Below are 23,527 nucleotides of genomic sequence, written 5' to 3'. Positions count from 1 at the left end.
GGTGATTCTCCACTACTTTATGTATCAAAATCAAGCTTCTTACATCGCGATTCATCCTGGTTTGATTAGAATGACAAAGAAGCTGTCATATTCCCAAACAGGAAAACTGGGATCACCTGATTTGAAAGTGGGATAGCTTCTTCATCCTAACTCCTATGAGATTTATTCACTTCCTGGTGATTCTCCACTACTTTATGTATCAAAATCAAGCTTCTTACATCGCGATTCATCCTGGTTTGATTAGAATGACAAAGAAGCTGTCATATTCCCAAACAGGAAAACTGGGATCACCTGATTTGAAAGTGGGATAGCTTCTTCATCCTAACTCCTATGAGATTTATTCAGCTTCCTGGTGATTCTCCACTACTTTATGTATCAAAATCAAGCTTCTTACATCGCGATTCATCCTGGTTTGATTAGAATGACAAAGAAGCTGTCATATTCCCAAACAGGAAAACTGGGATCACCTGATTTGAAAGTGGGATAGCTTCTTCATCCTAACTCCTATGAGATTTATTCAGCTTCCTGGTGATTCTCCACTACTTTATGTATCAAAATCAAGCTTCTTACATCGCGATTCATCCTGGTTTGATTAGAATGACAAAGAAGCTGTCATATTCCCAAACAGGAAAACTGGGATCACCTGATTTGAAAGTGGGATAGCTTCTTCATCCTAACTCCTATGAGATTTATTCGACTTCCTGGTGATTCTCCACTACTTTATGTATCAAAATCAAGCTTCTTACATCGCGATTCATCCTGGTTTGATTAGAATGACAAAGAAGCTGTCATATTCCCAAACAGGAAAACTGGGATCACCTGATTTGAAAGTGGGATAGCTTCTTCATCCTAACTCCTATGAGATTTATTCGACTTCCTGGTGATTCTCCACTACTTTATGTATCAAAATCAAGCTTCTTACATCGCGATTCATCCTGGTTTGATTAGAATGACAAAGAAGCTGTCATATTCCCAAACAGGAAAACTGGGATCACCTGATTTGAAAGTGGGATAGCTTCTTCATCCTAACTCCTATGAGATTTATTCAGCTTCCTGGTGACTCTCCACTACTTTATGTATCAAAATCAAGCTTCTTACATCGCGATTCATCCTGGTTTGATTAGAATGACAAAGAAGCTGTCATATTCCCAAACAGGAAAACTGGGATCACCTGATTTGAAAGTGGGATAGCTTTTTCATCCTAACTCCTATGAGATTTATTCGACTTCCTGGTGATTCTCCACTACTTTATGTATCAAAATCAAGCTTCTTACATCGCGATTCATCCTGGTTTGATTAGAATGACAAAGAAGCTGTCATATTCCCAAACAGGAAAACTGGGATCACCTGATTTGAAAGTGGGATAGCTTCTTCATCCTAACTCCTATGAGATTTATTCGACTTCCTGGTGATTCTCCACTACTTTATGTTTCAAAATCAAGCTTCTTACATCGTGATTCATCCTGGTTTGATTAGAATGACAAAGAAGCTGTCATATTCCCAAACAGGAAAACTGGGATCACCTGATTTGAAAGTGGGATAGCTTTTTCATCCTAACTCCTATGAGATTTATTCGACTTCCTGGTGATTCTCCACTACTTTATGTATCAAAATCAAGCTTCTTACATCGCGATTCATCCTGGTTTGATTAGAATGACAAAGAAGCTGTCATATTCCCAAACAGGATAACTGGGATCACCTGATTTGAAAGTGGGATAGCTTCTTCATCCTAACTCCTATGAGATTTATTCGACTTCCTGGTGATTCTCCACTACTTTATGTTTCAAAATCAAGCTTCTTACATCGCGATTCATCCTGGTTTGATTAGAATGACAAAGAAGCTGTCATATTCCCAAACAGGAAAACTGGGATCACCTGATTTGAAAGTGGGATAGCTACTTCATCCTTACTCCTATGAGATTTATTCAGCTTCCTGGTGATTCTCCACTACTTTATGTATCAAAATCAAGCTTCTTACGTCGCGATTCATCCTGGTTTGATTAGAATGACAAAAAAGCTGTCATATTCCCAAACAGGAAAACTGGGATCACCTGATTTGAAAGTGGGATAGCTTCTTCATCCTAACTCCTATGAGATTTATTCAGCTTCCTGGTGACTCTCCACTACTTTATGTATCAAAATCAAGCTTCTTACATCGCGATTCATCCTGGTTTGATTAGAATGACAAAGAAGCTGTCATATTCCCAAACAGGAAAACTGGGATCACCTGATTTGAAAGTGGGATAGCTTCTTCATCCTAACTCCTATGAGATTTATTCAGCTTCCTGGTGATTCTCCACTACTTTATGTTTCAAAATCAAGCTTCTTACATCGCGATTCATCCTGATTTGATTAGAATGACAAAGAAGCTGTCATATTCCCAAACAGGAAAACTGGGATCACCTGATTTGAAAGTGGGATAGCTTCTTCATCCTAACTCCTATGAGATTTATTCAGCTTCCTGGTCATTCTCCACTACTTTATGTATCAAAATCAAGCTTCTTACATCGCGATTCATCCTGGTTTGATTAGAATGACAAAGAAGCTGTCATATTCCCAAACAGGAAAACTGGGATCACCTGATACAAGCCTAAGCTATCAAAGGCTATATGTTTCCAAGCAAGAGAGAAGGAGCCGATCTAACACAAGGGTGATCCGGATGGACTGATCTAATCAACCAAGGGATCTGAACTGGAACTGTATGATGGGATGAAGTGCCCCACACGAGAGATGGGAGGCTCGTGATACAACACAAGGTTCCTCTAGGCCGTGGAGGTACTGGTCTCACAAGGCAAAGAGAAGGAGGCGAGTTCTAGCTTGAGAGCTCTAGGTTTTCTTTAAAAGAAAAGTTTATGTTTATTCAAAGTCTGCCTCAAAAGGGGGCATGCGAAAACATATAAATAGGACCAAAGGAACAGGCGCCACTTAGGTCACGAAAATACAAATAAGGAAACAAACTATAGTGTAAAACATAAAATAAGGTCATGAGTCTTCTTAGCCTTGGATCGAACTCAGCACTTGGGATAAGTGTGAAGCAAGTTGTGGCCTCGTTAAAAACCTCCCCTGGAAAACCCATTTGGGACAAAACCAAGAGTAAGGGAAAAAGAGCACACACAAAAAGCTTAGCCTAGTTGCTAGATTCGTCCAAGAGACTTGCTAGGCAAGTTGATCTTCCATGGTAATGATCATCAGGTTGGTGTGGCATTGCTCCGGGATGAATGGCCACATATCCTCACTTGATGCTTGTTTCTCCTTAACCGGTTCTTCACCCTTCAGTTCATCTTTTTTCAAGCTTGATTCACCAGCCAGTTTAACCTGTCCAAGATCAGAAGCAAGTATCATGCTCTCATTAAATTTATGTTAAAGTATCTTAGCTCTTTGTCTAGTGATAGCTCCCTTGAATACGGTTGGTACTGGCACTTCTTGGACTGTCTCTGATTTGGTTATGTTGCTGATCATGTCCTGGATATCAGGTTCAGTTAAGTCTGGTTCCGGCTCTGGTTGAATGTCCTCATCATTCCCTCCCTCTTCAAAAGGTTTTGACCTCAAAACTGGTTCATCTGCAAAACAAGGAGATAGATCAGTAACATTGAAAGTAGAAGACACATTCAACTCACCTGGCAGATCAAGATGGTAGGCATTGTTGTTGATCCTCTCAACAACTTGAAATGGGCCGTCTCCTCTTGGCTTCAGCTTGGAACTTCTCTGGTTAGGAAACCTTTCTTGCCGCATGTGTAACCAAACCCACTCTCCTGGTTCAAATACAATTTCCTTGCGGCCCTTGTTGGCATGTTTAGTGTACTGCTCAGTCCTCTTCTCCAAATTCTCTTGAACCTTCTGATGGAGTTCCTTGACATAAGCAGCTTTAGCTTCCCCGGTAAGACTGACAACTTCAGCTGGAGGTAAAGGTTTAAGATCCAAAGGGGTTTTCGGGTTGAACCCATAGGCTGCCTCAAAGGGGGACATCTTAGTGGCTGAATGCTGAGCTCGGTTGTATGCAAATTCGATGAATGGAATACAATCAACCCAATTCTTCATGTTCTTCCCAATGGTTGCCCTAAGCAGCGTAGAGAGCGTCCTGTTGACAACTTCAGTCTGCCCATCAGTTTGGGGATGACAAGTAGTAGAGAATAGCAACTTTGTACCCAACTTCTTCCATAGTGTTCTCCAAAAGTGGCTGAGGAACTTGGTGTCTCGGTCAGATACAATAGTCCTTGGCACCCCATGTAAGCGCACTACCTCCTTAAAGAACAGATCAGCTGTTTTGGACGCATCATTCACCTTGGCACAAGGTATGAAGTGTGCCATTTTGAAGAATCTGTCCACGACAACGAAGATTGAATCCTTGTGATGAATTTTTGGTAATCCTAGAACAAAATCCATGGAGATGTCTACCCAAGGAGCTGTAGGAATCGGTAGTGGCATGTAAAGGCCATGAGGCTGGACTCTAGACTTAGCTTTCTTGCAAGTTACACATCTGGCGCAATGAGATTCTACGGATTTCTTAAGATGCGGCCAATAGAAATGTTCCCTGACCACAGCAAATGTCTTATCTACTCCAAAGTGACCCATGAGCCCTCCTCCGTGAGCCTCTCTAGTGATTAGATCTCTCAAGGAGCATTGAGGAATGCACAATCTCCTGCCCTTGAAAAGAAATCCCTCATGCAAGTAGAATTTTCCTTGTGGTCCTTTGGTGCAACTTGAGTAGATAGCAGCAAGATCCGGATCTTCTCCGTACAAACTTTTGATGAACTCAAATCCCAACACCTTTGCTTCCATGGTTGCAATCAAAGCATATCTCTTGGAGAGTGCATCTGCTACAATGTTCTCCTTGCCCTTCTTATACTTGATAATGTAGGGAAATGTCTCAATAAACTCTAACCAGCGAGCATGTCTTGTAAGACCCGATCCCGGCCGACCAGGCCGCGGTCGATGCCTCACGTCGCTCGGTCTATACACTGACCGAACCTCTAAAAATTTTGCCCTTTATTTAAAAACATCGCCCATAGGCGAGGGCTAACTCAGATCTTAGCTCAAGACTACCTTAGTCATTCCCTAGCTTAGATCATTTCAACTTATGCACAGCGGAATAACATCTATCATCCATTGGACTAAATCCAATCTAACACTTGTCTGATCAGATCACCTCAGCTACTGGTCAGTAAACACAACTGCCAGCTAGCTCCAAGGTCGAATCTGAACCTAGACCAAGTCATACAATCAGAGGTTCTGTTCCCCTAAGCCATTCTATCTAGATCTATGCAACATTGACAGATCATACCTGCATAAACTCTTCCCTTGGGTACTTAGTCATTCAGCCAACCATCCCCACAGACATAAGTAACCTTTGGGAAGTCTTCAATCAGCTAAGGACATGCATCTGGCCCTTACCGGTTCATGCACTGTTCCACATCCTTTTGCCTTATCAACTTATGATACCAAGTCCAGCTCATGGACTAATCATACCAAGTCCTCTCATGGACTAACCAGATCAAGTCCTCACAAAGACTAACAATGCCCATCAGATCCTGAGTCAATCAACCAACCACCCCACATGACTCAGAACTGATGAGTCTTCATACTTCCTAATCAGTCATGGAACCATGTCCCACTGAACCTGATTAGTGTTGCTCTTACCACCGGTGCATCCTTTGATCAATCAGATCAGACACCTTGATCCATCATCCAAGGATCAGGTCGTCCATCCTTGCCAATGATCAGACCACACACGGCCTGCCTTACCAACACCAAGGTTGATAACCAGCAATTCCTTATGATCAATATCATAAGTGACAATATGTTCCAGCACACAACATATGATCAGATATCCTAACACAAGGATCTGACCCCAATATGCCCTCAGGTGCAATTTCGACCGCAAGCAACCCTGCTCCAAAAATCAATTAACATTCATGACAATTCATGATAAATCATAACTAAGAGAATGGTCCAATCAGATTTCCCAGAACCGATCTCGATCCTATGGATCTCGACCTAGAACAGCCCCACCGGCCACATTGACCATCTCGAAATCAATCAGATAAAAATCCCCTAATACCATGATAATTCATGATAATTCACCACTAAGAGGATTCCAAAGTCAGATCGCCATAAATCCATCAGGAAGTAGGAGATCCAGACTTAGCTGCCAAACCAAGGCCATGGAGGGTTCTTCTGAACCGGCCAAGCCATGGTTCAGTGCTACTATGTCTAATCATCAATCTCAATCATAAGAACAATGAATAATATGATTAATAATCATAAAACAGAGTAAGGTGTAACTGCTGGACCAGATCAACCCATAGTGTACCAGACTATGTCCAATGGTCTGCAGTCCCCACCTGTTACCTCATCAGGGGCGTCCATGCTCCTCCTAGCACGCCTTCATCAAACCCTTATCACATACTCCCAGTATTGATAAGATCTAACCATGGTTCGTGCCCATCACTCCTTCCATGAAACTTCCATGAAACCAGTTTCTATACTGCATCCATCTTCAAGGCTGTTCATGCCTTTGAGAGTGGAGTCAAGCCTTCCCCCTCCTCTCCTAACCAATTGCGTGTGTTCCCAAGACACATAGGAAGCCTTAGACATGATCATCCATGATCAATCACCATCCAAGGGTCGTGCATCACTTCCCTCTTTGTTCCCCATGAAACTGCTTTCCACACCAATCTCCCTTTAAGGCTGCATTGGCCCTTGGGAATGGATTCCGGCCAACTCCCTCCTTTCCTCACCATTTGCGTGTGTTCACAGGCTCCAGATAAGTCTTTGGGTGTTGTCAACAACGATCAAAACCGTTCAGAGGGTCGTTCTCAACTTCCCCCTTGATCTGCCCCAAAACTGTCTCTTTATGGCCTTCACACCACCATGGGTCTTGGATTGGGAATCCGACCAACTCTCTGTATTTTTTCTCTGGATTCTTTGTGTTTCAGGATGTAGAAATCGACCAGAATTCTCAGAAATGAGAGAGAGAGGACGATTTAAACTGTCCCCAACCGCCTGGGCGAACAGTTACCAAAATCCCATCCCTTCTTCCCAAAACCGTCCCATAACCGCCCCATAACCGCCCATTGGCGGTTTCTCCCCTTTTCTTCCTTTGGCAAATCGATCACTGAGCCTCAGCTCACACTCTGGAAGCTTGGCCACTCCCTGTCCCAAGACTAAGACCCATTTGGTCGAACCGTCCTGCACCCGGACCATCGGCTCGCCCAGTAACCGTCCCGGACTCGCCCACACTGATCCGAACCAGAACGCACCGTTCACCGGATTGAGCTGACCTCCAGCTGTTCCCAGCTGAGTGAGCTAGTCTACCAGCTCCTGTGAGCTGAACAGATCATGGTGAACTGAATACCAGCTGAACCGAGCTGATTGAACTCAAGCCAACACTCGTCCAGCTGCCTAAACACTCACCCAGCTCCTTTACCCTTATTTCCATCGTATCCTGGTTAAGTCTCAGCTGACTGATGCCCTTAACCCTCATTCAGGACCATGACACGCTTGTCCTTAGGTCATGTGACCTGACTGGTGCGTTTCCTTGCACCGCAGTCCGTCCGGACGATCCTATCCAGGATCGGGGACATGACAAGTCTCCCCCACTTACGAAGGATTCGTCCTCGAATCCAGTGGTGTTAACCTCTTGTCTCATGACCAAGGTTCCATCCGACCTTTTTGTACCCAGAACATGGAGCATGCTCGATTGGTTCTTTCTAACCAGTTCGTTGCATCTCCCACCTTGTTCTTTCTCACTGACCATGTCTTGGTCATCATATACACAACAAGTCTTCCCCACTTGATAGATTTTTAACCCAAAATCTTATCAAGTGGTCCATCAAGCACCCATACAAAGACATGACTTGTGTCACTGACCCAACTCTCCAGGTTGCGTTCCTAGTAGACACCAAGTCCATGTAGAACACTTTAGTTCCATGACTAGATCAAATTCAGTACCTAGGAACATACTGAGTACTCAAGTCTTAGTAGATTCAACCAATCTCCAAGCCACTCGATGCACCAGCCAAGTCCTAGTGAACATGTTCCAATCTTTAGGCTGCTCACTCTACCATGAGTCCTAACAGATTGTTCTGTTCCCTTAAGTCCTTCCTGGACAATAAGGTTTATGATTCCAGCAATTCATCAATCCTGGGTAAAGGGTACTTGTTCTTCCCAGTCACCCTGTTCAAACCCCTATAATCAATGCACAACCTAAAGCTACCATCCTTTTTTCTTAACAAATAGGACTGGTGCTCCCCAAGGTGATACACTAGGGTGTATGAACCCCTTCTCAAGCAACTCCTCAAGTTGCTTCTTCAGCTCTGCCATCTGAGCTGGTGCCATTCTATATGGACTTTTAGATAATGGGGCCGTTCCAGGTTCCAATTCAATGATGAATGGGTCAGCCCTATCAGGGGGAATGCCCTGTAGTGCCCCAAACACATCCTGAAATTCCCGAACCAACGGTATACCCTCTGGGTCACAGGCCCCTACAACCTCATCGGTGTAAATGGTAGCCAAAAAGGCCTCACAACCATTTCCAAGCATCCGTTCTACTTGGACTGCTGAAACCACCAACTACAAGAGGTTGGCTTGATTCCTTGGTACTTAATCGGGGTCCAAACTCGTTCTCAAGTTGCACCCTTCCCCGGTGACAATCTAGAGTTGCCCGATACTTTCCCAACCAGTCCATGCCCAAGATCACTTCATGATGCTTGAGGGGGACAACAATCAGATCTATAGGCATCGGCCTATCCAAGATCACCACAGGGATGTCCTTAACCAGACCGAGTGAGTTCATAACTTGCCCTCCGGCCGCACTCACTCGTTCAGGACCATCCCATGTTCCATACTGGAACAAACCTTTTCCAACCATTCCTGGACTCACAACACTATGTGTAGCTCCAGTATCAAATAATGTGTTTCCACACCACCGATCATTAAGTACTTAGATGAGTAGGATCTTGGTTTGATCACACATTTGGAAAATGTCCCATACCATTCTCCAAAGCATCACACATCTGTGAACGTCCCATACCATTCACAAAAGTGTTGATAGTATACTTCAATCCTCATCATACTAAGATACTTAACATCGTGTTTCCAATTCCTCTTGGAATTGATCCATTACATTCACTCAATCTTAAGGAATCCTACCTTGACTTACACTGAGTCCAAGCTGATCCATCTGATCACAAGCCCACTCATGTACTAGCCATGTAGCGTCTCCCTTAGACTAACATGAACATTGCATATGCTCACTTGTTTTGAACGGCCACCAAGGGATAACATTTACCTCCAAGAGAGTGCTGCACGTTTCTTTCAACCTAAGCCACTCTCTGGTCCATGTTACTTCCCTTGTCCAGGTCGTCCATACAAAGATCTTGCATTGCGTCCATCATCCAATCCGTCTATTATTCCCAAATAACTAGATAAACTAACCTTTATGTTTTCAGGGTCTTGCCGTGGAAGAGTGTATCTTGGCTAAGCCGGCTCATCTTGGAACTTCCCCGTTCACAAGCATGAATCCCAAACTTACCTCAACTCTCACTTGGCTCACAACAACTAAGGTTCCAAGTCATCTCAGTTTTCGGAAATAATTTCGGTTTGGAACTCAACATCTTTGAGCACTGTCCTTAACAGGATCAAGCATGCTCTGATACCAACTTGTAAGACCCGATCCCGGCCGACCAGGCCGCGGTCGATGCCTCACGTCGCTCGGTCTATACACTGACCGAAGCTCTAAAAATTTGCCCTTTATTTAAAAACATCGCCCATAGGCGAGGGCTAACTCAGATCTTAGCTCAAGACTACCTTAGTCATTCCCTAGCTTAGATCATTTCAACTTATGCACAGCGGAATAACATGTATCATCCATTGGACTAAATCCAATCTAACACTTGTCTGATCAGATCACCTCAGCTACTGGTCAGTAAACACAACTGCCAGCTAGCTCCAAGGTCGAATCTGAACCTAGACCAAGTCATACAATCAGAGGTTCTGTTCCCCTAAGCCATTCTATCTAGATCTATGCAACATTGACAGATCATACCTGCATAAACTCTTCCCTTGGGTACTTAGTCATTCAGCCAACCATCCCCACAGACATAAGTAACCTTTGGGAAGTCTTCAATCAGCTAAGGACATGCATCTGGCCCTTACCGGTTCATGCACTGTTCCACATCCTTTTGCCTTATCAACTTATGATACCAAGTCCAGCTCATGGACTAATCATACCAAGTCCTCTCATGGACTAACCAGATCAAGTCCTCACAAAGACTAACAATGCCCATCAGATCCTGAGTCAATCAACCAACCACCCCACATGACTCAGAACTGATGAGTCTTCATACTTCCTAATCAGTCATGGAACCATGTCCCACTGAACCTGATTAGTGTTGCTCTTACCACCGGTGCATCCTTTGATCAATCAGATCAGACACCTTGATCCATCATCCAAGGATCAGGTCGTCCATCCTTGCCAATGAATCAGACCACACACGGCCGGCCTTACCAACACCAAGGTTGATAACCAGCAATTCCTTATGATCAATATCATAAGTGACAATATGTTCCAGCACACAACATATGATCAGATATCCTAACACAAGGATCTGACCCCAATATGCCCTCAGGTGCAATTTCGACCGCAAGCAACCCTGCTCCAAAAATCAATTAACATTCATGACAATTCATGATAAATCATAACTAAGAGAATGGTCCAATCAGATTTCCCAGAACCGATCTCGATCCTATGGATCTCGACCTAGAACAGCCCCACCAGCCACATTGACCATCTCGAAATCAATCAGATAAAAATCCCCTAATACCATGATAATTCATGATAATTCACCACTAAGAGGATTCCAAAGTCAGATCGCCATAAATCCATCAGGAAGTAGGAGATCCAGACTTAGCTGCCAAACCAAGGCCATGGAGGGTTCTTCTGAACCGGCCAAGTCATGGTTCAGTGTTACTATGTCTAATCATCAATCTCAATCATAAGAACAATGAATAATATGATTAATAATCATAAAACAGAGTAAGGTGTAACTGCTGGACCAGATCAACCCATAGTGTACCAGACTATGTCCAATGGTCTGCAGTCCCCACCTGTTACCTCATCAGGGGCGTCCATGCTCCTCCTAGCACGCCTTCATCAAACCCTTATCACATACTCCCAGTATTGATAAGATCTAACCATGGTTCGTGCCCATCACTCCTTCCATGAAACTTCCATGAAACCAGTTTCTATACTGCATCCATCTTCAAGGCTGTTCATGCCTTTGAGAGTGGAGTCAAGCCTTCCCCCTCCTCTCCTAACCAATTGCGTGTGTTCCCAAGACACATAGGAAGCCTTAGACATGATCATCCATGATCAATCACCATCCAAGGGTCGTGCATCACTTCCCTCTTTGTTCCCCATGAAACTGCTTTCCACACCAATCTCCCTTTAAGGCTGCATTGGCCCTTGGGAATGGATTCCGGCCAACTCCCTCCTTTCCTCACCATTTGCGTGTGTTCACAGGCTCCAGATAAGTCTTTGGGTGTTGTCAACAATGATCAAAACCGTTCAGAGGGTCGTTCTCAACTTCCCCCTTGATCTGCCCCAAAACTGTCTCTTTATGGCCTTCACACCACCATGGGTCTTGGATTGGGAATCCGACCAACTCTCTGTATTTTTTTCTCTGGATTCTTTGTGTTTCAGGATGTAGAAATCGACCAGCCTTCTCAGAAATGAGAGAGAGAGGACGATTTAAACTGTCCCCAACCGCCTGGGCGAACAGTTACCAAAATCCCATCCCTTCTTCCCAAAACCGTCCCATAACCGCCCCATAACCGCCCATTGGCGGTTTCTCCCCTTTTCTTCCTTTGGCAAATCGATCACTGAGCCTCAGCTCACACTCTGGAAGCTTGGCCACTTCCTGTCCCAAGACTAAGACCCATTTGGTCGAACCGTCCTGCACCCGGACCATCGGCTCGCCCAGTAACCGTCCCGGACTCGCCCACACTGATCCGAACCAGAACGCACCGTTCACCGGATTGAGCTGACCTCCAGCTGTTCCCAGCTGAGTGAGCTAGTCTACCAGCTCCTGTGAGCTGAACAGATCATGGTGAACTGAATACCAGCTGAACCGAGCTGATTGAACTCAAGCCAACACTCGTCCAGCTGCCTAAACACTCACCCAGCTCCTTTACCCTTATTTCCATCGTATCCTGGTTAAGTCTCAGCTGACTAATGCCCTTAACCCTCATTCAGGACCATGACACGCTTGTCCTTAGGTCATGTGACCTGACTGGTGCGTTTCCTTGCACCGCAGTCCGTCCGGACGATCCTATCCAGGATCGGGGACATGACATGTCTCCTCTTGAGATTGGTTTGCCCTTTTAGATGTTTAAGGGTTTCATGGTCAGTGTGTACCACGAATTCTTTAGACAGCAGGTAGTGCTGCCATGTCTCCAAAGCTCTCACCAAGGCATACAACTCTTTATCATAGGTCGGATAATTAAGAGCTGCTCCACCAAGCTTCTCACTGAAGTAAGCCACGGGTTTTCCTTCTTGAATAAGAACTGCCCCTATCCCAATCCCTGATGCATCACATTCTACTTCAAAGGTCTTATTGAAGTCGGGTAAGACCAGTACTGGTGCATGAGTCAGGCAATACTTCAAGGTCTGAAAGGCTTCCTGTTGAGCTTTTTCCCAAATGAACCCAATACTCTTCTTCACCACAGCAGTAAGGGGTGCAGCTATGCTACTGAAATCCTTGACAAACCGCCTGTAGAAGCTAGCTAGACCATGGAAACTTCTGACTTGGCTGATGTTTGTTGGAGTCGGCCACTCTTGAATGGCCTTAACCTTCTCTTCATCAACCTGTAAGCCCTGTGAACTCACAACAAAACCTAGGAAGACAAGTTTATCAGTGCAGAATGTGCACTTCTTGAGGTTTGCATAAAGCCCTTCTTGTCGAAGTGTCTCTAGTACTTGCTCAAGATGTGTCACATGATCAAGTAAACTAGTACTGTAAATTAAAATGTCATCAAAATAAACCACAACAAACTTACTGATGTATGGCCTAAGAATGTGGTTCATGAGACGCATGAAAGTACTAGGAGCATTGCTAAGTCCAAATGGCATCACCATCCATTCATATAGACCTTGCTTTGCTTTAAAAGCTGTCTTCCACTCATCTCCCTCTTTCATTCTTACCTGATGGTACCCACTCTTAAGATCAATCTTGGAGAAGATGGTGGCTCCGCTTAGCTCATCTAACATGTCATCAAGCCGTGGGATGGGGTGTCTGTACTTGATGGTGATGTTGTTGATGGCTCGGCAGTCTACACACATTCTCCATGTCCCGTCCTTCTTTGGTACAAGTAAGACAGGCACAGCGCAGGGACTGAGACTCTCCCTCACGTATCCTTTGTCTAATAGGTCCTGTACTTGTCTCTCCAACTCCTTAATCTCTTCCGGGTTCACCCTATAAGCCGGTTTGTTTGGCAGGGCAGCTCCTGGCACAAAATCTATCTGGTGCTCAATGCCTCGGAGTGGGGGTAAACCGTGCGGAATCTCCTCTGGAAACACATCTTTGAACATGTCAAGAAGCTTAGTAATCTCTGGATGAAGAGTTAACTCATCAGAACCTTTTATGGTGCAACGGCTGTGGAATATGTTTTCTCTTTGGATTGTCTCGGCGGGTTGAACTAGGTCGCTAAGCACACGTCGGATCATCAAGCTCTCTCCCACATCAGCATATTCAACTTCTCCATACTCTTCTTGAATCTCAGGTACTTCTCCTTCATCACGAGATTCATAGCCATCATCGGTGAGCAGCATAACCCTCTGGTTTGGGCACTCTCTTGCCATGTGCCCTCGGCCTCTACATTTGAAACAGGTGATGTCTCTCGCACGTTGGGGGTTGGTAGTTTTGGCTGGCTCGGTTTTGTTGTCCTTCGTGGGTTCGGTGGTGCGAGGCTTAGGCCGGCTGTCTCCTTCAACCCCTTTTCCTTTGTCCACCGACTTGTTGTAGTTGCTATTGCTTGAATTCCAAGAAACTTGAGACTTGCCCTTGGAGCTCTTCTTCTTGATGTGTTGTTCAGCTTGGATAGCTAGATGGAACAGGTCCTTCATGTCAGCATAAACATGTCTCTCCACCTTGCAGCTTAACCTCTCCTGTAAACCATCAAGGAACTGAGCCATGGTAGCTTCCTCATCTTCATTAAGGTCCAAACGGTTTCTTAGTTTCTCAAACTCTTCATAGTACTCTTCCACTGACTTGCTGCCTTGCTTGAGTTCCCGTAACTTCCTTTGCAAGTCTCTGTGAAAGTGTTGAGGCACAAACCGTTGCTTCATCGCATCTTTCATGTCTAACCAAGAGTCTAGTTGCGTCAGGCCGTTCCTTCTCCTATCGGAGCACAATCTATCCCACCAGGAAAGTGCATTGTCCGTGAGCTGAGCTACTGCCAAAGCAACTCTTTTAGGACCAGGGTGGTTATAGTAGGCAAAAATGTGATCCATCCTTTTCTCCCAGTCTAGGTAAGCTTCTGGATCAACCTTTCCCGCATAGCCGGGAGCATTCATCTTGATGTGCTCTGGCCCTTGGTTATAGTTTTGTTGGCGTGGGGCTCTGTGTTGAGGCAGGAGTTCCTCTTCTTCAAACCCTTGGTGCCGGTTTTGCCTGCGTGGAGCTCTGGGTTGAGGTGCATACCCTTCCTCCTCTTCTTCTTCACCATAGTCATCTGGTTGCAACCCTGCTCTCTGGTTTGGTATTGGACCGTGCTGCTGTCCCGTGTCCTCATCAGTCTGCTGGTTCCGGGTGCTAGTCTCCGGGTTGTCATGGACGTGCACTCCATATCTTCTGTTGTTTGGATTCAAGAACCTATCAACGTTCCGTACTGGTTGCAAAGGAGGAGGTCTTTGCTCAACTCTGGTCATTCTTTCCCCAAGGTCTTGCCGCATAACCCTCATCTCTTCTCTCAAAGCGTTGAGGACTTGCATCATGGTAGCTTGCTCACTCGCTTCTCCCATGTATCACTTGCAAGATAAACAAGAGATGCCTTAGCTCTTCAATACGTAAATAAGAAAGAAAACGAAAAAGAAAAGATATAAATTCCCTTTTTTTTTTTTGTTAATAAAATTCGAAAAGGCAAAAGAAACTAATAAAAGCTGTAATAGTAAGAGAAGTGGAAAGACTTGGAGAAGGTGATCGACCGGGAAGGAAATAATTTGAAAACTCGACGCAAATATGGAAACCGAATAAACCTGTCGATCAAATAATTGGAAACCAAATTATGCAAACCTAGCAACACGTTTTTTTTTTTTGACTCTATGAAGATTAAAACTAAGCAGAACATGATGTAACAATCGGATGCAAGCAAGATATGAAGAAAACAACTAAGTGCTGTTGAGATGAGGTAATAAAGAGAGGAGACATTGATAGAGAAAGAGGATTGAGGCATACAGTAACTTTGGAGTTTTACCACAGTAACTTTAGTTTTACTGTGGTAACTCAGTTAAAGCTTGGAAAGTGATCTTGCTTCACTTTGGAGAGTTACCCACGACCAAGAAGCTCTTGGATAAGAAAGGAGCAGTCTGGATAAGGTTTCCTCAAGCTAGAGAGGCTGGAGACAGGCTGTAAAGTAGACAGCATCTAGTAAAAGATGCCAAAGGGATCAAGCATGTGAAGACTCCCATTGGATGCTTTTGGATGGCTCTCTTTGACTACACATGCTCTGAATCTCTTTCTTATCTTTCTGATTTCGAAATGTATTGTCTCATACACATAAATATGTTGTAAACCTCATCTTTAATAATTAATGGAGTTTTGAGTCTCTCTCTTTATTCTCTCACTAAAATCTCTTAATCTCTTTAATCTCTTCATCTGATTATCTCTGATTGGTTGAATCATGCTCTAATACACAAAAGTGTATATGGTATCAGAGCCAGGTTGGCAAAAAGGGGGTGAGTGTGATTTCTTTTTCTCAAAATCAGAGTGTTCTTGAGTGTTCTTGAGTGTTCTTGGGGTTGTTGAGGTTTCTGGGTATGTGTGCTGTCTATTCTTTTGTGGCTGGGTTTATTTGAGATTCTCTGGTGGAAACATGGATATGAAGCACGAATCTAGTGGAGTAGTGAAGATTCAAGAAGAAAACAAGTGGGTTTGGCCAAGATGGGTAAAGACAGCCTTAGGAAGCTGTGAGATTTGAAGTAATCATGTAAAGGGAGAACCTTTAATGGAGAGAGCTGCTGATGGGGGTCAGACAGCAAGGTTGAAGTGTGAAGATCAGTTGAGTCTTGAAGAAAGTATATCTCTTGAGAAGATTGAAGATGTTTATGAGAACAAGATCAATCTAAGGAGGATGTATGAAGTCAGGAAGATGATCTGTGAGTTTAAACAAGGGAAAGAAGGTTTCAATCAGCATGTGAAGAAGCTGAGATGTTTGTGGTCGGAGTTACAAAGCTTGAGACCAAGAAGTTGTGATCCAAGAGTGCTAGAAGAGTGGCGAGAGCAAGATGTTGTCTTCAGCCTCCTTGCAAGCTTGGATTCATCTTATGGCTGGTTGGTAAAGCTTATTCTCAAGGAAGAGAAGCTACCCAACATGGAAGAAGTGTGTGTACTTGTTCAGAGGCTTCATCAAGTGATGGAAGAGAACAAAGAGATAACTTGGAGTAAGGAGGGTGCTAAAAGGAAGAAGGAAAGACTGAGACGACGGTCTAAGGCTCAGATCAGAAGAGGAAGGTGTTGGAAGAGAAGCATACTGTCTGGTTATCAAGGTAGCTATGGTACTATGAAGATGGGCAGAGAAGAAGCACAACAGATTCTTATGGGAGAGTGTTCTTACTCAGCTTACATGGGAGAATCTGTAGAGAGCAGTGGGGTTATGAGGAAGCTAGAGACCAAAGGAGCGGATGAGCATGTCACAAAGGAGGAATGGGATGAGTTTGTCAAGTATGTGTATGCTTTGGCTACGACCCGGAGACAGGGTGCTCCTGCCAAAGCATCCACATCCAACAAACCCATCATTGTTGATTCTGGAGCAAGTCATCACATGATTAGTGACAGAAGCTTAATGAGTGATGTAAAGAAAGCTACTAGGGGTGTGATGATAGCTAATGGTGATAGGATTCCAATAGAAGGAGTTGGAAAGCTCAAGCTATTTGATAAAGACTCAGATGCCTTCTACATGCCACAGTTTGCTTCAAATCTACTATCTGTAAGGAAAGCCACAATTGATCTTGGCTGTCAAGTAGTATTCAGGCCAGATGATGTTGAGTTCCAAGATTTGAAGACTGGAAGGGTCATTGGGAGAGGAGACAGCAAGAATAATCTATACCAGCTCCAATTGGCTAAGATCTCTAAACCCTTTGATTCTATGTGTTTGAGTAGTACTTATGAGAAGATTGATAGTATTACTTGGCATGCTAGATTGGGACATCCTCATGCTCGTGCTATTGAATTGATAATTCCTAATATGTCATTTAATCACTTGGAGTGTGAAGCATGCATATTAGGAAAGCATTGTAGGACTGTTTTTCCAACATCAGAAACTACTTATGAGCATTGCTTTGATCTAGTTCATTCAGATGTGTGGACGGCTCCTTGTTTGTCTAGAGATAGCCAGAAGTACTTTGTGACATTCATTGATGAGAAGTCTAAGTATACTTGGCTTACATTGCTTCCATCTAAAGATAGGGTGCTAGAAGCATTTATGAACTTCCAAGCATATGTATCTAATCAATACAATGCTACTGTGAAGGTACTGAGATCAGATAATGGAGGTGAATACATCAGCAATGCCTTCAAGAGTCATCTAGCCAAGCATGGGATTGTGCATCAGACTAGCTGCCCTTATACACCACAGCAGAATGGTGTAGCTGAGAGGAAGAACAGGCACTTGATGGAGGTTGCTAGATCGATGATGTTTCATGCAAATGTCCCAAAACGTTTTTGGAGTGATGCTGTGCAGACTGCTTGCTATCTCATCAACCGGGTTCCAACCAAGATATTGAAGAATCTGTCTCCATTTGAAGTTTTGAACAAGAGCGAACCTGACATTGATCACCTACGTGTCTTTGGGTGTGTGTGCTATGTCATGGTTCCAGGAGAGCAGAGAAACAAGCTGGAGGCAAAGAGTACTAAGGCTATGTTCATTGGTTACTCTATCACTCAAAAGGGGTACAAGTGCTATGATCCTGAAGCAAGGAGGGTGATGGTATCTAGAGAAGTGAAGTTTGTTGAAACTAAAAGCTATTATGAAGAAAAGGAGTGGGAAAATCTAAAGGATTTGTCTCAAGCTCCATCTGATAAGGCAACAATACTGAGAGTGTTGTTGGAGAAGCTTGGGATAGGGTTATCCCAGGATCAGGAACCCGGAAGGAGAGAGCCTTCCAATCAGACTGGTGGAGCTGGAAGAACAACTCCTCTTGATCATGAGAGGGGGAATGGAACTGAATCTGCTGAGCAAGAGCAAAACCAAGAGGATTCAGACCTTCATGATCAAGATACATCACAAGAAGTTGAGAACAATGTTCAGTCTAGTGGAGAAGTAGATGAGGTTCAGTCTAGTGGAGAAGAGCAAGTTGGACCAGCCAGTTCAGAAGAAGAGCAAGTGGGGCCGCCGGCTAGTGTGCAAACTGAAGATCAGGTTCAAGCTTTGAGGAGGAGCACAAGGATAAAGAGGGATCCTTCCAACTGGGTAAACACGAGAGTGTACTACAATGCCCAGGCTGTGGAGCATCCTTCTCAAGCCGTGTGTTCCTTCGCTGAGTTTCCAGAGGAGCATTATGCCTTTATGATTAGTCTGGATGAGAGTTATGTACCAAGGACTTATGAAGAAGCTATGTTAGACAAGGAATGGAAAGAATCAGTGGGAGCTAAAGCAGGTGCTATGATCAAGAATGATACATAGTATGAGAGTGAGCTGCCTAAGGGAAAGAAGGCTGTATCTAGTAGATGGATCTTCACAATCAAGTATCTAGCAAATGGACAGATTGATAGGAAGAAGACCAGATTGGTTGCAAGAGGATTTACACAAACCTATGGAGAGGATTACATTGATACCTTTGCACCAGTAGCTAAGCTGCACACAGTTCGGATTGTGTTGTCCATTGCAACAAACTTGGAGTGGGATTTGTGGCAGATGGATGTGAAGAATGCTTTCTTACAAGGTGAGCTAGAAGATGAGGTATACATGCTTCCTCCTCCTGGTCTTGAGCATCTAGTAAAACCAGGAAATGTTTTGAGATTGAAGAAGGCAATATATGGGCTGAAGCAGTCTCCTAGAGCTTGGTACAGGAAGCTGAGTACAACTCTCAATGGGAGAGGATTCAGGAAGTCTGAACTGGATCATACACTCTTCACTTTGGTTACTCCATCAGGGATCATTGTGATACTGGTATATGTGGATGATTTGATTATCACAGGGAGTGATAAGGCTGGGATTAAAGCCACTAAAGAGTTCCTCAAGTCTGTGTTTGATATCAAAGACTTGGGAGAGATGAAGTATTTCTTGGGGATTGAGATATGCAGATCCAAAGAGGGTTTGTTTATGTGTCAAAGGAAGTATACAATGGATATGTTGAAGGAGACTGATGTACTTGGAGGAAAGGTAGCCAAGACACCTCTTGAAGAGGGATATAAGGTCTTACGTGAGGGGGAGGTTGAAGAGAACCAGTTGTTTGAGGATGCTAAGCTGTATAGGAAGATGGTTGGCAAGCTGATCTACTTGACTATTACCAGGCCAGATATATACTTTTCTGTGAATCAAGTGAGTCAACATATGCAGGCGCCAAAGGTCCATCACTGGAAGATGGTTGATAGGATACTGAGGTATTTGAGTGGGACGGCTGGACAAGGAGTTTGGATGGGCTGTAATGGCAGTACAGAAGTGGTTGGGTATTGTGATGCTGATTGGGCAGGAGATAGAGTGGACAGGAGATCAACTACTGGGTATTGTACATTCATTGGAGGAAACTTGGTTACTTGGAAGAGTAAGAAGCATAAGGTTATCTCTTGTTCAAGTGCTGAAGCTGAGTATAGAGCCATGTTGAAGCTGACAAACGAGTTGGTGTGGATCAAGGGGATCTTGAAGCATCTAGAGATTGAGCAGAGTGCTCCTATGACTATGCATTGTGACAATCAAGCAGCTATCCACATTGCCTCCAACTCAGTGTTTCATGAGAGAACAAAGCACATAGAGGTGGATTGTCATAAGGTGAGGCAGATGATTATCCTAGGAGTGATTCTGCCATGTTATACAAGAAGTGAAGATCAGCTTGCAGATGTGTTTACCAAGGCAGCGAGATTGAAGACAATGGAGTCCATACTATCCAGGCTTGGACTCATTGATCTTACTCCCAGGAGCTGAGCCCCTTAACCATGGAGTCTCCACTCTTTTTCCCTCATCAAAGTTTTATCCCAATGGGTTTTCTTTGGTGAGGTTTTTAATGAGGGAGGTCTTCATTGTTTCCAAGCTTGACTTGTTCCACATGGTCAAGCTTGAGGGGGAGTGTTGAGATGAGGTAATAAAGAGAGGAGACATTGATAGAGAAAGAGGATTGAGGCATACAGTAACTTTGGAGTTTTACCACAGTAACTTTAGTTTTACTGTGGTAACTCAGTTAAAGCTTGGAAAGTGATCTTGCTTCACTTTGGAGAGTTACCCACGACCAAGAAGCTCTTGGATAAGAAAGGAGCAGTCTGGATAAGGTTTTCTCAAGCTAGAGAGGCTGGAGACAGGCTGTAAAGTAGACAGCATCTAGTAAAAGATGCCAAAGGGATCAAGCATGTGAAGACTCCCATTGGATGCTTTTGGATGGCTCGATTTGACTACACATGCTCTGAATCTCTTTCTTATCTTTCTGATTTCGAAATGTATTGTCTCATACACATAAATATGTTGTAAACCTCATCTTTAATAATTAATGGAGTTTTGAGTCTCTCTCTTTATTCTCTCACTAAAATCTCTTAATCTCTTTAATCTCTTCATCTGATTATCTCTGATTGGTTGAATCATGCTCTAATACACAAAAGTGTATAAGTGCAACAATGAAAAGCGACCTCTTTATGTGGTTTATGATTTCATGACAGCAGAAACAATGAAACACAAATCGGATGCAAGTAAAAGAGACAAGGATAGATATAACCTGATGCTGAAGGAACTTCAGCTCTGATACCAGAAATGATACAAGCCTAAGCTATCAAAGGCTGTATGTTTCCAAGCAAGAGAGAAGGAGCCGATCTAACACAAGGGTGATCCGGATGGACTGATCTAATCAACCAAGGGATCTGAACTGGAACTGTATGATGGGATGAAGTGCACCACACGAGAGATGGGAGGCTCGTGATACAACACAAGGTTCCTCTAGGCCGTGGAGGTACTGGTCTCACAAGGCAAAGAGAAGGAGGCGAGTTCTAGCTTGAGAGCTCTAGGGTTTTCTTTAAAAGAAAAGTTTATGTTTATTCAAAGTCTGCCTCAAAAGGGGGCTTGCGAAAACATATAAATAGGACCAAGGGAACAGGCTCCACTTAGGTCACGAAAATACAAATAAGGAAACAAACTATAGTGTAAAACATAAAATAAGGTCATGAGTCTTCTTAGCCTTGGATCGAACTCAGCACTTGGGATAAGTGTGAAGCAAGTTGTGGCCTCGTTAAAAACCTCCCCTGGAAAACCCATTTGGGACAAAACCAAGAGTAAGGGAAAAAAGAGCACACACAAAAAGCTTAGCCTAGTTGCTAGATTCGTCCAAGAGACTTTCTAGGCAAGTTGATCTTCCATGGTAATGATCATCAGGTTGGTGTGGCATTGCTCCGGGATGAATGGCCACATATCCTCACTTGATGCTTGTTTCTCCTTAACCGGTTCTTCACCCTTCAGTTCATCTTTCTTCAAGCTTGATTCACCAGCCAGTTTAACCTGTCCAAGATCAGAAGCAAGTATCATGCTCTCATTAAATTTATGTTGAAGTATATTAGCTCTTTGTCTAGTGATAGCTCCCTTGAATACGGTTGGTATTGCAAACTATGTTGGAAATGATATTAGACGCAGAGCCACTATTAAGGTGTTGGAGATTATAATATCTATAGATGCCTATTTGTTGCATGCATGATATGTTAGAGCTCAACCGCTTAACTCAGTGATCAGCTGTCGCATGTTTCAGTGGTTAACAAACTAGATCTCGTGTCTCAACGGTTAGTATGTTGACAACGAAAGAGTGTCGATTGATGGTCCTATAGGGACGTCGACCGATACACCTTTACCTACGTCGACCGATATCAGTTGAGGACATCGATCGACGGGTTCTAGCCAGGCCTATGCGCGAGTATGATATGCCCTATTAAGATACTAAATTGGCGGTTAGCCCTCTCTAGCAGTCCTAATATGACAGATAGATGTCAGGATGGGATAACAAGGGTGCTTGAGTATGAAATCCTATGATCATGTTCTAGTTAGCAAGGCTAAAACAAGCAATGAATACAAATCTATCATGAATATCACAACAAGGCAGATCTATAGTTTGGGGCTAATCCCACAAACCTATCTGAACCCTGGATCTAATAAATGAACTACTAAGACATAGCAAAGCAATTCATGACAATGAAGAAATGGGAATTCATAGTATAGATGAAAAGAAATGAAAACAAGGAGTTCCAATCACAAGTGATCTTCTCTCCAAAATTGTCTCTCTCTCTCTCTCAAAGTAAAACTGTAACAAAAAGCTCCTCTCTGCCGTCAAACTACTTAGGCAGTATTTATTCTACTAGGTTAAAAACTCGTCAGGGCATTTTCGTAATTTAGCTTGGACTTGGGCTTCAAGTCCGTTGGATCCAAAATGTCACATGTCCAATGTCTCGACCTCGATCGATGGTACATGTGTACATCGATTGATATTAATCTTCATTTGTCGAGGCATCTCATGGTGTCGATCGACAGCACTGGATGTGCATCGATCGATTATTCTTCCTCTCGTCAACCTCTACATGGTCAGCTCGGATGAAATGTCTTTTAAGCTCCAAAATGCTCCAAAGTCATAGCTTTACTTCGAAATGCACCTGAACCTGAAAACATACCTAGAAGAGTAGAAAACATAGATATATATATAGTAAAACACCTATATTCCATGGATAAAAACGGGTCAAATCCAAGGTATATCAGTAACGTGTGGGTAGATGCTAGGGACGAACTAGTGACTGTCTATGAAACTGTTAAGAAGTTGTGTATTGGATCTCATGTTTTTAAGTAATACAAAGTTAACACATTATTATTCCGCTGTGCAATCTGTTCCTTTGTTTATGAACCTCATATTCGAATATGACTTAGTGAATAAAAGACTTAGAATGAATCAAACAAGCAAATAAATTATTAAGTAAGCATTCGTATCCAGTTGGGTCGAGAGACCAGGAACGGATCTTACAAGTTGGTATCAGAGCATGCTTGATTCTAGGATAGTTGGGTTATGTAGTCCACACACACACGCAGCCAGCTGATTAGGTCTCACGGTGAGGTTTGATTTCTTAGTCTAGGTATTATTTTGTTC

The 23,527-nt window shown here is 43.5% G+C and overlaps 1 protein-coding gene across 1 annotated transcript; it reads right to left on the bottom strand.

Annotated features, from left to right (window-relative positions):
• Positions 1 to 12,005: 12,005 nt before the first annotated feature.
• LOC106412514 lies at positions 12,006 to 15,019 on the bottom strand. Its single transcript, XM_048774736.1, has one exon. It carries the CDS (start codon positions 15,017 to 15,019, stop codon positions 12,278 to 12,280), a length of 2,742 nt encoding a protein of 913 aa, XP_048630693.1. The 3' UTR covers positions 12,006 to 12,277.
• Positions 15,020 to 23,527: the final 8,508 nt, after the last annotated feature.

Source organism: Brassica napus, unplaced genomic scaffold, assembly GCF_020379485.1.
Source record: "Brassica napus cultivar Da-Ae unplaced genomic scaffold, Da-Ae ScsIHWf_521;HRSCAF=783, whole genome shotgun sequence".
NCBI lineage: Eukaryota > Viridiplantae > Streptophyta > Magnoliopsida > Brassicales > Brassicaceae > Brassica > Brassica napus.
The sequence above is the reverse complement of the archived record's forward strand: the minus strand, read 5'-3'. Positions and strand labels throughout refer to the sequence as shown.